Source organism: Colletotrichum aenigma (genome assembly GCF_013390185.1).
Source record: "Colletotrichum aenigma strain Cg56 chromosome Unknown KSG_Cg56_contig01, whole genome shotgun sequence".
Taxonomy (NCBI): domain Eukaryota; kingdom Fungi; phylum Ascomycota; class Sordariomycetes; order Glomerellales; family Glomerellaceae; genus Colletotrichum; species Colletotrichum aenigma.
In genome coordinates this window covers 4,217,925-4,232,084 of record NW_023500907.1, presented here as the reverse complement: position 1 = coordinate 4,232,084, position 14,160 = coordinate 4,217,925, and the positions used below count along the sequence as shown (strand labels likewise).

The 14,160-nt window shown below is 55.5% G+C and overlaps 2 protein-coding genes across 2 annotated transcripts; both read right to left on the bottom strand.

Annotated features, from left to right (window-relative positions):
* Nucleotides 1-1,657: 1,657 nt before the first annotated feature.
* On the bottom strand, nucleotides 1,658-3,608 carry CRZ1 (Transcriptional regulator CRZ1; the record flags this gene model as incomplete). Its single annotated transcript, XM_037316358.1, has 2 exons — nucleotides 1,658-1,923; nucleotides 1,988-3,608. The coding sequence occupies 2 exons, from the start codon at nucleotides 3,606-3,608 to the stop codon at nucleotides 1,658-1,660; spliced, it is 1,887 nt and encodes a 628-aa protein (XP_037184714.1).
* A 5,103-nt stretch (nucleotides 3,609-8,711) lies between these two features.
* Nucleotides 8,712-10,309, bottom strand: CGCA056_v001096 (Baeyer-Villiger monooxygenase; the record flags this gene model as incomplete). Its single annotated transcript, XM_037316357.1, has 5 exons — nucleotides 8,712-8,897; nucleotides 8,964-9,280; nucleotides 9,386-9,947; nucleotides 9,978-10,087; nucleotides 10,138-10,309. 5 exons carry the CDS (start codon nucleotides 10,307-10,309, stop codon nucleotides 8,712-8,714), a joined length of 1,347 nt encoding a protein of 448 aa, XP_037184715.1.
* Between the last annotated feature and the right edge of the window lie 3,851 nt (nucleotides 10,310-14,160).

Genomic DNA, 14,160 nt, shown 5'->3' with positions numbered 1-14,160 from the left:
GCTCAGGACTGGATCACGGGCTAGAACTGGTGTGTCGAGTTCTTTGCGCTACACCGTGAACTATGTGGTTCCACGGCGCCTGGAGGGTGGTTCGGGTCTAGAGTTTTCGTGTATCGTGGTCTATCTCTGAACGACCACTCTCCCGGCTGCTTTTCAAAGTTCAATCATCTGGTGGCGTTCAAGTGTTGGATATCATCCTTGACGCACTCGTCCGCATCGGACATCGTGTCCCGGCTGCATGGTTCCGAATATGCGTCTCTGAGTGATGGCCTTGACTTTAGCTCTACGGTAATCTTGGAGCCACTCCTTTCCCGACTGAGAATTTCATTGTCATACCGTCGTATCCGTACAGCCTGTGATAAACTCCTTGGCACCGTGGCAACGGCCGAGAGCCTTTTGCTGAAGTAGTAGCCACATGAACTTGACGTAAACTGCACGGAAGTTCCATACAGATCCAAAGTTGTTCACCTAATGGCAACTCACTCGGCTTAATATCACGTGTGTCGGCCTCAGTGTACTTTAGATATTTCTTCTCGCAACGCAAGCTGCCCGGTAGACGGACGGAAAACCTTGGGCTGGCCGTTCTTACTGCAATCTACTGCTAAACGTCTCTCTATTGAGCCATCTGCGCTTCAATCTAGGGAACCCGATCTCGAAACCAAAAAGGAGAAATAACTCCGCATGGATTTGAAGGACAGATGCAAAGTCGACGAGGTAGGTGATACACACACGCTACTGTCGAGTCTTTGGTCTGGATGTCCCGGCCTCTAGAGTCAGTCAGATCTTACAAGTCGATAGATTGATTCCACCCAATAAAACGACATGGTACTACATGATCATCGTCGTCTAGTTGTGCAGTGATCTTTGACATGACAACCCAATGGCAAACAACGAGGACGCGGCCATCTACTAGAAAAGGGGGGCATGAAGAAACATGTAGAACGAAGAGACTACAGAACGCGCCTTCAGTCACACGTGGCGACAGGAGGTGCTGCCGAAAGGTGAACAGGCGTCATCCTATCGAGATCATCGTCTTGGCAAGAAACTCCTCGAGTCACCGTCTAAGCTGGGCCTGACGGGGTGTACACGAATCGCATCATACGAGGGTGGGCACTTGCAGACTGCTTAAACATGTTTATCTACCCGGCATGTAAATTGCACTATTTGCCTCCTTTTCGGGGAGGACTGACCATGTGGCCTAAACTCTGCAATGAACGCTATAATACATGAGGGGGAAACCCCTACCGCCGATTTGCCTCCAGAGAAACGACCAGAACCGGAATTGGAATTACCGCGGTGAGCGCCAGGCATACTTCCGCGACATGCCTGACTGCGAGATGCGGCCGAGGGGAAACCAAAAACTTTTCGTGTCGAGGTCCGCCGTTGCACTTCTGCCAGTGCCCCAGGAAAATAAAAACGCCTCCCACCCCGGACAGGTTGTCCCGCAAATAATATGGGTCAGAGAGGCAGAAGTAACGGGAGTAAAAAAGAGAGATGAGAAATCGAGACGCCGACAATGAGTGAAAAACGCCAATTTATCCTCCAGCCGCCAGGTGAGGCTTCTTCTGATCCTCTCCCGCCAATAACATGTCGTCGTTGTTACATCGGTGATAGGTTGTAGTGAATGGCGTGTGGGAGCCACTTGCTTGTGTCTGGATTACGCCTTGACCTCGGTCGTTTCGGCCTCACGAGCCTCCAGCTGCTTCTTCAAGCCAGTGACCTCGCTCGTGAGCAGCCCAATCTGTGCCTGCTTGGCGGTGTCCGCCTTTTCGAATGCCGTGATCTTATCCGACAATTGTTTGACTTTCTCCTCCAGGTTCTGCACGTACGCCCAGAGGCCGGGATCCGTGGCGAACATGTTGTTGCCGTTTTCGGTCCCGCTTCCAGCGCCGCGGGGGTGGGCCCCAGCCGGAGCAGCAAACACTTTGAAGCCAGTCAGTACACACATTGAGAGTCAGCAGAGTGGAGGGTGTCGAGGAGTACGAACCTGGGGAGGTGTTTCTCTCCGAGGGCCTGCGGCCGAATTGTTGCTGCTGGAATTGCTGTGTGAGACTTGGAGATCGCTGCCTCGCAATGTTGGCCGTGTCATGTGCAGTTCCAGGGCTCAAAGGCTTTGGACTCTCTGTCATGCCACTTTGCGAGTAGATGGAACCACCACTTACGGGCATGGAAGACACGCTCGTGTTCGGCGTGTGGCCTCCGGCAATACTGTTCGGCATGCTTGGGGATGTGTTGGTACTTGATGCGCCGCGGTCGACGTTCGGCGGATACAGTCCGCCGGTCGTTCCGGGCCGTGGGCCTGCCGGGGGATATGTCCGGGAGTGAGGGGCATACCCTTCCATATTGCCCTGTCCTGCTACGTGCTGAGCCTTGATGCTGGGCAAGCTCAGGCGTCTTTCTTCCTCCGTCATGTCTTCCTCGTTTCCGTAGACCACGCCGGCCATTGAGTCGTCACCATCGGCCATGCTCGGCCCGTCCATGTCGTCCGTCTCGGCGAAGCTGCCCATACTTGAGCGGCGGCCGGCGCATCCGCCTGCGCCTTTGCTGTGCCTGGCCAGCGCATCGCCGCGAGCGAACTTGCGATCGCACTTGGGGCACACATGGGGCTTTTCGCCGGTGTGGAGTTTGCTGTGGCGCTTCAAATCGTGAAGACGGCGGAAGCGCATCGAGCATTCTTGGCAAATGTACGGCTTTTCCTGACTGTGGGTGAGTAGATGGCTCTTCAGGTTATGGTGGCGCGTGAACTCGGTGTCGCAGAAAGGGCATTTGTGCTTCTTGCCGGAAGACTGAGTAGGGGATTCGTGACCGGGCGACGGCATGGGAAAGCTCATGCCGCGCGCCGGCGGTGCGGGCATCATGGCCGCGGCTTGAAGCGACCCGGGGTAGGATAGCGATCCGGGGGTGGTCTTGTCTTCTTGGGCAGTGGCCGGGTGCGGCGGTTGGGGGGTAGCCTGCAGCCGAGGCTGAGACTGCTGCTGCTGTTGGGGCTGCTCGTTGGTCTTGTGGTCGACCTCCATGGGACCCGGGCTGGCCGTCACCAGCGCGCCAGCTATGCTCGCGACACTCGTTGCGCTCTGCGGGCTGATCTCCGCGTTCTCTGCGGGCGCATTGTTGGGCTGCGGTATCGAGACGGGTTGGGGTTCCTTGGTAGAGGCCTCCATGGAAGCTGTGGGCGCCTGGGGCGCGTCGTCCGGACGACTCATGGCGGCGACACTGCCGGCGAGAACAGAGAGGACCGAGTGGCCCGGGTTGTCGCTGGAGCCGGGAGGGTTCAGGCGCTGTTCCCGTCTTCGCTCTTCGTCGAGAGCTTCGAGGGCGGCGGCAGCTGTCAAGGGCGTCGGGGAGCGGCGTGAGGAAGCCAGGGCAAAGCGGGCGGATTTGGTGGGCGAGGGAAAGTCGAAGGGCGCGATGACAGGAGCGGCAGCGGCGGGATCGGCGACGGGGTCGACGGCAGCAGACGTAGGGGAGGTCGGGGTGGTCTCGCGAGCTCTCTTGAGAGACTTTGAGCGAGCGAGATCTCCTCCGAGCGCGAATGCGTCCGATGCGACAGGAGCGGACGCAGCCAGAAGAGGGGCTTCGGTCGCGATGGGACCGTTATCCGAGGCCATGGGCGGGCTCAATCATCAAACAGGCTAATTGAGTGTTGGAAAGGAGATTCGGGAGGGCGTATCGCGAGGTGGTGGTGGTTTGTTGTTGATGGTCAACGAGGATTCATGGGAGCTTCGGGTTGTTCAGCCACGTGTGGCGGATGTGTTTTGCTTCTAGACGGGTTCAGGACCCCGAATATGACGGGACGGGCGGACGAGTCACGGTGGAATGTGGCGGGAGCAGCAGGTGGATTGAAGTTGTGAGGCTGGTGCAGCAAGGTCGTGGATGGAATAAGTTTTTGGGAAACCCCCGGATGCGCGTGTATTCCCGTGGGTGCAGTGACGACAAAAAGGCTGAGGAGGCGAATGTGATGTTGAGGAAGGGAGGGAAGAAGAAGACTGAATTCGAGGTGTGGCAGGAGCTGGAGGAAAAGGGAATGGGGTGGAGGGCGTCGGCGGCGGCGGCGCGGCGGGTGCAGCAGAGCAGCAGAGCAGCAGCAAGCATCAGCAACACAAGAGAGAGAGAGACTGGACGGGGAGCAGAGGTGAGGCAGAGGGCCGAAAGTGAGAGTGTGCGTGTGTGTGTGTGTGGTGTCCCCGGGTACCCTAGGTAGGTGAGGGAGGTAGGTAAGATAGGTAGGCATACCTAGGTACCTGGAGGAGGGAGGCAGGTGTGGCAGGTACATGGACTTTTGCCTGGCCAGGAGCTGACCTCTGATGCGGTGCGATGGTGCCCGCGAACAGCCACAGGCCCTCGGCCACAGCAGAGGAGGGCGGGTCACTTTTCGCTGAGGTTCCATGGAGGAGGTACATACGTAGGTGGGCTGCGTAAGACAGCTCCGGCTTTGACGGCGGAGGGGGGGGAATGTACCGGGGACAAGAGCACAGTGTGGCTACGTGCCTTAGGTAAGCCAGGTACCTGCAAGGTATAGGTAGTGTGAGCCCGGTGGGTGGTGGACGATGACGGACGGGTGGAGCAACAGAGGGCCGCAGCAGCTGGCGATTGAACGGGGGTGGGAGCTGCTGAGAGTGTGAACACAACCCGCCATTCGGCCCAGTATTCCCGCCGCCGGGAACCCAAGCTGCCCAGCAGCCCAGCACCAGGCCCAGCAGCCAGGTACCTCCCTCCACACGCGATGGGCGACGCTGGGTACCTACCTACCTTGCCATGCCCTGCCGTACCTGACAGCGCCGGAAAGGCTAACGTACTTGGTCAGACCTATGCCTTTGGTAGGGAGGGTAGGTAGGCAGGTAGGCAGGCAGGCTTCCTACGGCGACAACTATCTCCGTAGGTACCTTACCTAGGTCTGGTAGGCAGCTCATGGAGGGATAGGTATGTAAACAACGCGGGCGCAAGTCGGCCAGGCGGATGGATGGGTTGCGAAATACGGAGCACGGAGTACGGGCTTACACACTCGTCCGCCGCATTTCCTCCAGGTTGCGCCACGATGCACTTTTAGGTTCTCTCGCGAGTTCCAGCCTGCGACGCCACAGCTGTGGAATCCGTCTCGCCTCGACACCCGGGCAGCACCTTGAGAGGCAGAGGATAAAGGAAGAGGGGGACAACAACGAAAAAAAAACTGAAAAAAAAAACTGGAATATGACACGGGTTTCTTGGTCTGGAAATTCAAGTGTTGCTTCCCTGAGGAAATGGAGCCTGAGGGGGCCCGAGGAGGGGGGGCTAAACAGGGCTTGATGGCCCCCGCGGTGGCTGTGCAAAGCCAGAGCCCCAGCCTCTCGCAGACCTGTGCTGCACCGGTGCTAGGTGATGCTGGTGCTGGTGCTGGTGCTGGACGCTGCTGCTTTCTTGGGACACTGTTTCCGTCTCCATCTCCACCTCACCCCGTCCCACCCGCTCCGGCCTGAATGCACCGTGAACCTGCCCTGCCCTTCCACCTCACCCTTCCCGTCCTGAACCGAATGCTGAGGTGACTGTTGCGCGCCAAGGTTCCATCCTCACACCTCGTAAACCGACGTGGCTTTGCATCCATTGTGCACATGGTTGTGAGGTAAGGTAAGGGTAGGTAGGTTGGTGAGGTACTCTGTACTGCCCACACGTACCGCCCGCCCGTCTCCCAGCTGAGGAAGCCGAGGTCACTCACACTCAGCAGTCCCGGTCCCGCCAGGTACAGGCAGGCAACTTACCTTACCTTACCTTTACGCAAGATCCGCGGCGCAAATGCCATCCCCAGCATGCGAGGTCTTTTTTCCCACCTCAAATTGCACCCCAAAGACGCTGCGCTGCGTTGATGATCACCACCCACGGCTCAACCCCATTCGCCGTACGAATACGCCTGTAATGCTTAGCTACCTAGGTAGAAAAGCTACGAAGATCTAGCTATCAACTGTTGAGAGACAACTCGTTGCTTCTGCTTGCTTCAGTCATGCGATACGGACGGATAGGATAGTCTCTGGCAATGGAACCACAACACTAAACAATACCCAGCCACAGCCACTGGACAACAATAACTCACAAAGTATGCCCGGGCAGTTAACACGAACAGCGGACCCAAGGCACCTTGGCTTGGGTGGTAATCAGCCTCGAACGCCCTCTCTGCTTGCTCCCGAGCCTTGTTTGCTGTGCCTCACTTCCCACTTCCCCGCCTCGCCCTTCCCTGCCTTATTGCACAATGGCTGTCTGCGACCAGAGGCATCGACATCCAGCTCAGATCAGATTGAACCTTCTGTACGGCGTGCAGCAGGTATCGACTGAGTACCTGTACGAACGCCCCTCGTCTGTCTACCTACCAGGAAGTCATCGCCGCATCTCTTTCATCTCTTCGAGTCGGCCATCCCACGACGCATGGAGCGAACTACGAGCCCAAGCTTCGCCCACCCGCAACTCAATTAACACTCCAGCATCGCCTGCGGTAAACGCGCGCCCACACGTGAAGCCCGCCGGCATCCCGTCCGTCCCTCTTGCCCGGGCCAATCCTCACCAAGTCACACATGGCTGGGCCTGTCGATCCACGCCGGACGTTGAGATTCCCGCGGCATGCGTTGCAAACCTCCGCCTGTTGCCTCGCGCGTGTTGTCAACCTAAGCAACCAAGCCCGCACTCCAAACAAATCGCCCAGCCAAAGACAAGGTACCGAGAAGAAGAGACGGCCGAGGGACAGGGTAGCCGACCAATCGATGGCACCTCAAATACCCAGGTACTGCGTACCTCAGCTTTTGTCGGCTCTTCAACTCGCCACGCATCATTCGGAGCCAGTTCCGTCCTCATTCGGTCGTCAATTTCTCAAGTTTGAGGAGCTAATGCCCTTTTCGTCACCCCTGAGGCCGGCGAGTCGCCTGAACTGGGAACTGTCCTTGCGGCACTTCTCCCAGGCGATGCGATGCGATGCGATGCTACCGTCTAGTACCTTACTTACGTCCTTGTGGCTGACTCTTTCGCTTCCCTTTTCTCCCCATGCTTCGACAGCTACTGCGTCCGCGGTGCCGGGCATTCTTGTGAACCAAGGCGACAGCCCTCCGTCCGTCTTCCGTTGCCCGATCTCTCGATCGGTTGGCCATGAGGTCATGCCATACGCAGCATCCGCCCATAAAAACAGGACTATTGTCCCTGGGTTGGTTTGCGCTCCCAGTTCGGCACAGCATCGTCAGCCAACCACAGTATTGAGACACCTTGCGACCGCCGTCGTGCTGAGCAGTATCCCGCCCTGCCGCCTTTCATTCGTCATCTTCCGCTCTCCAAAGTCCAAGCACCTCGCCTTCAGCCTTGGAAACTGGAAAAAGTAACTGGAAACATTGGGGGGAGAAGATGAAAGAAACACAACCTCGACGCTTGCTGGCCCCCAAAGACGCTGCGTCAGCTGAGCCACGACCTAATCACAGCTCGACCTGTCCCCTTGCCTTGCGCCTCCCATTGGCCACATCCACTTGCGTCGCCGATCCCATCCCTCCCAGTGCCTGCCACAGCACGAGTCTGGGCTCACCTGAACCCCCTCCAGCTCTCGGCCGCTCATCGTCATTAATCATCCTGTCCACAGGCGGGCAGGCAGGCGAACTCTGAGCGGCGAACTGAGGAACCGAAGAATGATGCGCGCTTGATGAGCCAACCACCACGTCCGTATCGGCGATGATCCCTCAGTGGCCAATCCATCTTCTCCAGAGGACGCATCACGTCACTCGCCTTCCATCGCTACCCATATCCTTCTCTTCGGTGTTGTCGACATGAAGACCGCCCCATCAACTGCTGCTGCTTCGAGCCTCACCATCAGCCAATTTTCTTCGCGTGCGGTTGAGACACTCCGGACGCCTCAGCGGCGCCTCCAGAATTCCACCCCTGCCAATGTCGGGCGCTGCTCGTCATCTTTCACCCTTTGCATCCTTTTGCCCAATGACGGCAGGTGTGATATCTACTAGGAAACTTTTCGCCTAGCAAATCAGAGACCTGTCAGCCCACGGGGGCTATTGCCGATTCTACTACACCCGACACGGCGAGGCTGGCTGAAAGGCTCCAATGTCGTCCGACTGGTTTCATGCCTTCACCTTTAAGACTGGCAAACTATTGTGATTGAGCATTCTTGTTTGTTGCGGACCAACGTCTGTGTTCCCTGCCCTTTCAGTATGTTGCCGCTAGTTACAGACGCCACAACGTGGCGCTGGAAGCACCGTCTCTCAATGCCTGACGACGTGAGAAATCATGCCATGTCCTCCGATGGACAGTAGGACAGAGAGCCGGCGCCTGCCCATTGAGCTGCTCGGTCCGGCGTCAGAGGTTTGCGCCCTGCTTTCGATGGCTCTTGTTGGTCGTGTAATGTCTCGGCGAAGCACCTGGGATTCACTAGACAATGTGAGTGGTCGGAGACGGCATTCTGGTTTGGATTCATCTCACGGTGAGCATCCGAGATCGAGATTGGAGCTAGAAGCATCACACACCACGCGAGAGTAGTAGCAAGCAATTCCGACCTGTCTGCACTTCGACGATGTGTGGCAATCTGGGAATCAAGCAATTTGACATGGTTCCGATGCCGACTTAGATGAATACCAGTGTGACAAACATCTACGTAGATCGAGTTGGACATACGGTAGCTTCTGAATTATTTGCTGACCTACTCGCCTGAGACCTCTTTCAGGATCTGCATCCATTGTCAAACAATGAAGACACCATAGCTCTCTTCACAGATAATTAGGCACAAACGCAGCAGAACCTCGAGTTGCCGCCGACAGGTCTGGCACGATCCCACGAAGCCAGTCTCTCCCGAGAAAGCCCAGGACGGCGAGGGTTACGATGGCAACCAGTAACGCCGTGATCCAGACGCCAGAACCTTTGGTATGAATCTGCGAAGCATAAGCGGCTCGTCCCTGGAGTAGTCAGTTTTGCATGCTTCAAAATAGCCACTCACCAACGCGTCTGGGGACACCACTTACACTGTATTGCCAGTCCGACCAGACGGGGAAGAGACAGCGATACCAGAAGTGCGGCTGAGAGTACGGGTAACCCATCGCGTTCCATCTCTTGGTGCCGTCCCTGGAGGTCTTGGTGTACCAAGCGCCGCATCCCGTGTTCCATACCGTCTTCTGCAGGGCGTCTTGGATGTCATCGACGTAGCGTTGCTCGGCATCGCTCTTGATCACCGCGGCGGTCGACCGTCCTTTCAGGATAGGCTTAATAACACGCAAGGCGTAGTTGATGCAGTTTTCCAGAGCCATGACGGTGGACGTGTGTCCCGTGACGGAGTTTGGGCCTGTTATTAACGTCATTATCAGTTTGCTGGGCCTCTTCGTCTCGAAGCGACTCACCGAGAAGGAAGAAAAAGTTTGGAAACCCGCTCATGGCCGTGGTGTTGTACGCCCCCTCTTCCCCGAGAGTCTCGCCGCCGCGGCCCTCATGTAGTCCTCCGACACCTTCCTCTGGCTGGCCCTGAACTTCTTGCCCCCGTCCGTCATGCGGAAACCTCGAAATGAGTTTTCCGCGACGCAGAAGATCATGAGCCGCTGGAGCCACGCCACGGCGGGCACCCATTTGAGAACCAGACGCACCCACGGCGGGACGTCGGCGTCGAGGGACGGCATGATCCAGTGCTTTGTCCGCACAACCTGGGTCAAGCTCTTCGTCTTGTGGACGATGGCCGGCACGACCTGGGAAGCCGTACACCCGTTGCCAAACATGACGACCTTCTTCCCTTTGAGGTCGATCGGGCGCCACTTGCCCGTGTGCACGACCTCGCCCCTGAAAGTCTCCACGCCCGGCACGTCGATCTCGCGGGGGGTGACGAGGCAGCCGGTGGCGGCAAACAGGAACTGCGACTCGTGGTAGTAGGTGGTGTCCGACTGGCGGTGGCGGATGGTCAGCCGCCAGCGGGATCGGTCCTCGATCCACTCGCAGCGCTCGACGGGCGAGTCGAAGGCCATCTTCCTCACGAGGTCTTAGTCGCGGGCCACCTTGTCGAGGTACTCCCAGAGCTCAGAGTGAGAGGGCATGACCTTGGTCCAGTCGGGGTTCGGCGCGAAGGAGATGCTGTACAGCGCGCTCGGAACGTCACAGGCGCAGCCTATGAGTGTCAGTCAAACGAAGTCAGCCACCGTGGGAGTGTATTCATACCTGGATACTTGTTTATGAACCATGTCCCGCCGAGCGAGCTGTGACGCTCAAAGAACTGGATGTCCTCGATTCCATACCACCGTTTGAGCTGTGCCCCGAGGGCAATGGCCGCGAAACCGGTTCCGATACAGGAGAAGAGGCTGTAGCTGACCTTTTCTGCGTCTGGATTCATGATGCCACAAATCTGCTTGAGACTACGATTTTGGCGAGCAAGATGCTGTTGATACGGCAGTGAAGTCACGGGAGATGTGAGTCTGGGAGCGGGGTAGCATTTCGTGCTCGCGAGGGCCTGTTCCTCAGACATATATCTCAGATCTCGATACCAGTCACACGAGGAAAAGGTTATCCAAGATTATAACAAACTTGCACACGCAATACGAATGTCCCCCACCATGGACGTATAAGTGACGGCGGAGGGATTCTCATTGGACTGTCAAGACGGCTTGACTCCGGTGCCTCGGCAACTACTCGACGTGCTTCCAAATCAGTCGAGTCTGTCGACGAACAAGATACCTGTTGGCGTTGTACGCAAGACGTTTTGGTGTACGCATGCGTCTCATGACGATGAATTGAGGGGAAGGCATGCCGGTGCCAAGGTAGTTTGGTTAAAGTGACAAACGGCGATTGGCCTCGCCTCCAATGCTCAGCATATGCGACTGAGACAGTTTCGGTTGATTCAGCGTCAAAAAATGGAGAATACCAGTCCATCTTGCACTCGGTTTTGCGTTGGAAAGCTCCCAGATGTTCAATCCTCCCCGCGATCCGTCCCGCTCTTGTCCCGCAAAGCCCACATCTGGTGTTTCCTCGGGACCCCCCTCTCTCTCTCTCTCTCTTGCCACCCGCATGCACCATGGCGGGAAGCCCCTCTTCTGCCGATAGTCGACAGTAGTCGAAGGCGACACATGCAGCCCGAATGCGACCTACCACAATTGATATGTGCTGCATAATGCATAGCGAATGGATTTTCTGTTTATAATCTTTGAGGAAAGCTTGGCAACTGTCTCGACGTCTAGCAGTACACATGAGCTCCCAATTCGTTTTGGTCATGATGATGGTAGAACTTATAGAGAACAGCAAGCTGACAATCTTCGCTGAATCATGATGAACTCATGGTTTTATGGATTGAAATCCACCAGTTCTAGCACTTGAGTGATTAGTTCCTTTCAGCGTCAGCTCAATTGTAGACAAATTGTTGGGGTAAACCCGTCCAAGCAGACGAGACTGTGGATATGTTCTTGTTTTCTTAACCATAATCAGGTTGAACTCAAGATCATGCATGCTATATCCATCCATAGCTGTTGTCTTATCGAGCCATCTGAGGAGGTGTACGAAGCAATTGTTATCCAGATGCCATCCGTGCAGGCCGTAATCCGCACCAATTACGGGGTGTCAGCTTCCTGACTGAACCCGAGGAAGCATGTTGACAATGAATCTATTTCGAGCTGGTGATCACTGAGGTCCTCTGGTGTCAGTCTTAGTGACCACGAGAAGTGCTGCAACAGACGAGCGAGCTGGGGTGCACGCAGCTTCGATTCTGTTGATTGATAGTGATGCTCCACCTATGATGACAGTTCAATTTCTGTCAGAGGAGTTTGCTTGCTCCGTTAGGATGTTGCCTCGAGGAGTTAAGGGTTGAGACTGATACCGAAAAGCTGTCTACGGTTCTGAGATTCCCACATGCTGTTGATGTCAGTCAGGCACTTTAGATACAGAGAAACTTGGGTGGAATAGGTAGAATGACGTGGCTTTGACACAGTCACTTGGCAAAGAGACTGTAACTATGCTTTGCAGCTAGGAGAAATATCCTCTTCTTCCAGAAAGCTTAATTCCTCTTTGCTTTAGATCGCTGCATGTCCTCTAAGGAAGGGCGCTATCACTATCTGCTTGGTCATGGCCATCTCTAGGTTATCGGCCACGTTGGTAAGACTGTTGGCTGTCGTGGACGTATTGGACATGTACCTCCCAATTAAGAACCAGGAATATGTAAATTATGGAGGAACAATAGCGTCAACCTCTGGTTTACTGCTGCGCTTGAATTTGGCACTCGAAAACGACGCTCGACTTGAATATGATGTCTACACAACTCCTTCTGATTGAGGGTGTCAGTAAAAGAAACAGAGCAGTTTCCAGGGGAAATATTAGTGTTCTTCTATACTTCGAATCACGGAATGCTGTTAGTGATATGCCAAGCATTTCTTGCGGTGATAACTGGCGCTTTGACCGGTGTACCTCTCGACATCAAATCAAGCTAAGTACATGAGTGACGTTTTCTTTATTCTAATAAAGAGGTATCTAAAAAAGCATCTAGTTTATTGCAGGATATCTTAGTCAACCTAACAAAATCACTTTCAGTTCTGGCAACACATTGTATGTAAGCGCGAAAGATGTGGGCCTCCTTACAATTAGATGATTTACCCAGGAGAAAACCTCGCTAATGATACTGAGCACGTAGAAAATCAGAGGGGCAGAAGCTAGAAAAATCAAACGAAGTGATGAATTCGGACTTGACTCTGCAGGTTTAGCTAGCAACTGAATACGAAACCAACGGCGACAGCGGACTACCTCCACGAAGGCCAATAGATGTTAGAAATTATTGATATAACATTTAAAAGCTCGGCGAGCAATCACATAATGAATAGATCACGACATACGCTCTCTGGAGATTCGTATCATTCTGGCTTACATACGCGGAGGCGTGTGGGTTTTTTGACGCACTCTTTTGCCCTCGCTTTTGTAACCAAGCTGTTTCTGTTTCTGGCTGCTTAAACAGACAGCAAAAATCTACAAAGACGACCAGCGTCTGATGATGCTTGCAATAAACTCCTTGAGCGAGTATCAGGCATGCGTCTGGATGTTGCGCTTGACGGTTATTTGGCAGATGAATCTATTACTGTCGCCGAGCAGTTGGGGAATCGACCCAGATTGGTGCAATTGGAAAGTCATAGAAAGTGAGCCCATTCGTCAAGCAACTGAGGAACCAAGGCGCGGAACTTATTTCGCCGTTCGAACTACGCGAACAGCGAGGGATGTCCGACTCCGGGCCGGACCTATCCCCGATGACCCACACTACACCGAGAGGACCGAGTGGATCCCGGCGAACCAAGACGGCCGTCCGAGTCGACCAGCTGGCACGGGCATGTCTAAAATCACAATGCATTTTTTCTCTCCTGTCCTTCCATGGGGTGCTTGGCAGTGCCACACTCAAAAGTTGAAGGACGAGGTGATGGATGTTAGTAACGGCAGTTGACTCGTGCCTCAAGGCTGGGCCAAAGGCATTGGGCAAGCGCCTACAGCGTTTGCAATCGTGCAGCAATCGGTACAGGTGTCGATATTTTCAGACGCGGCGGCGTGATAGCCGACGTGCCAATGTTGTGGCAGCCGTGGCAAACACAAAGGGCCAATCACAGGGCACAGCAGTCACGGAGGAGGTGCGAATCATGGCCGTGGCCTTGGGCTGGCGAGTGTAATCTCCCAGGGCGCAGGAGGTGGTAGCAAGAGTGGTAACACGTGTTGCCGCAGGTGACCGGGAAGGGCAAGATGCAGTAGGCGGCAGCAGCAGCACGATGAAGATCCCTGGCGGCGCTATGATGTTGTGCGATTGCGACGGGACAGGGTGGGATGGGTCAGACAGGCAGTGTACGGCGGCTCTTTGTTGACGAGTGAATCGGGTAGGGCGGTCTCCGGCGACAGGCAGCGTCGTGGGAGAAGAAAAGAGAGGGACAGCATCGGGAAGAGGCGGTAAAGATGCGTTGGCAAGGAATGAAGTCGCGGCTGTTGGTGGTGGTGGTGCAGTTGAATGAGAGCTGCGCATGGCGACATGGAGGGGGCGAGTCGAGAGCTGATCCCCACATGGATTGGAGGGGAGGGCGGGAGTGGCACTCGGTGGCACCGGCTCAGCGAGCTGGTCTGTTTCTGACCGATTAGAGGTTGAGACTTGAGAGACACACCCGCGGGACGGGAAGAGAGTTGAGAGTCACAGACAGCAAGCCGGGTGTGTCTGTCTCTCTCTGCGGCGAGTGGGTG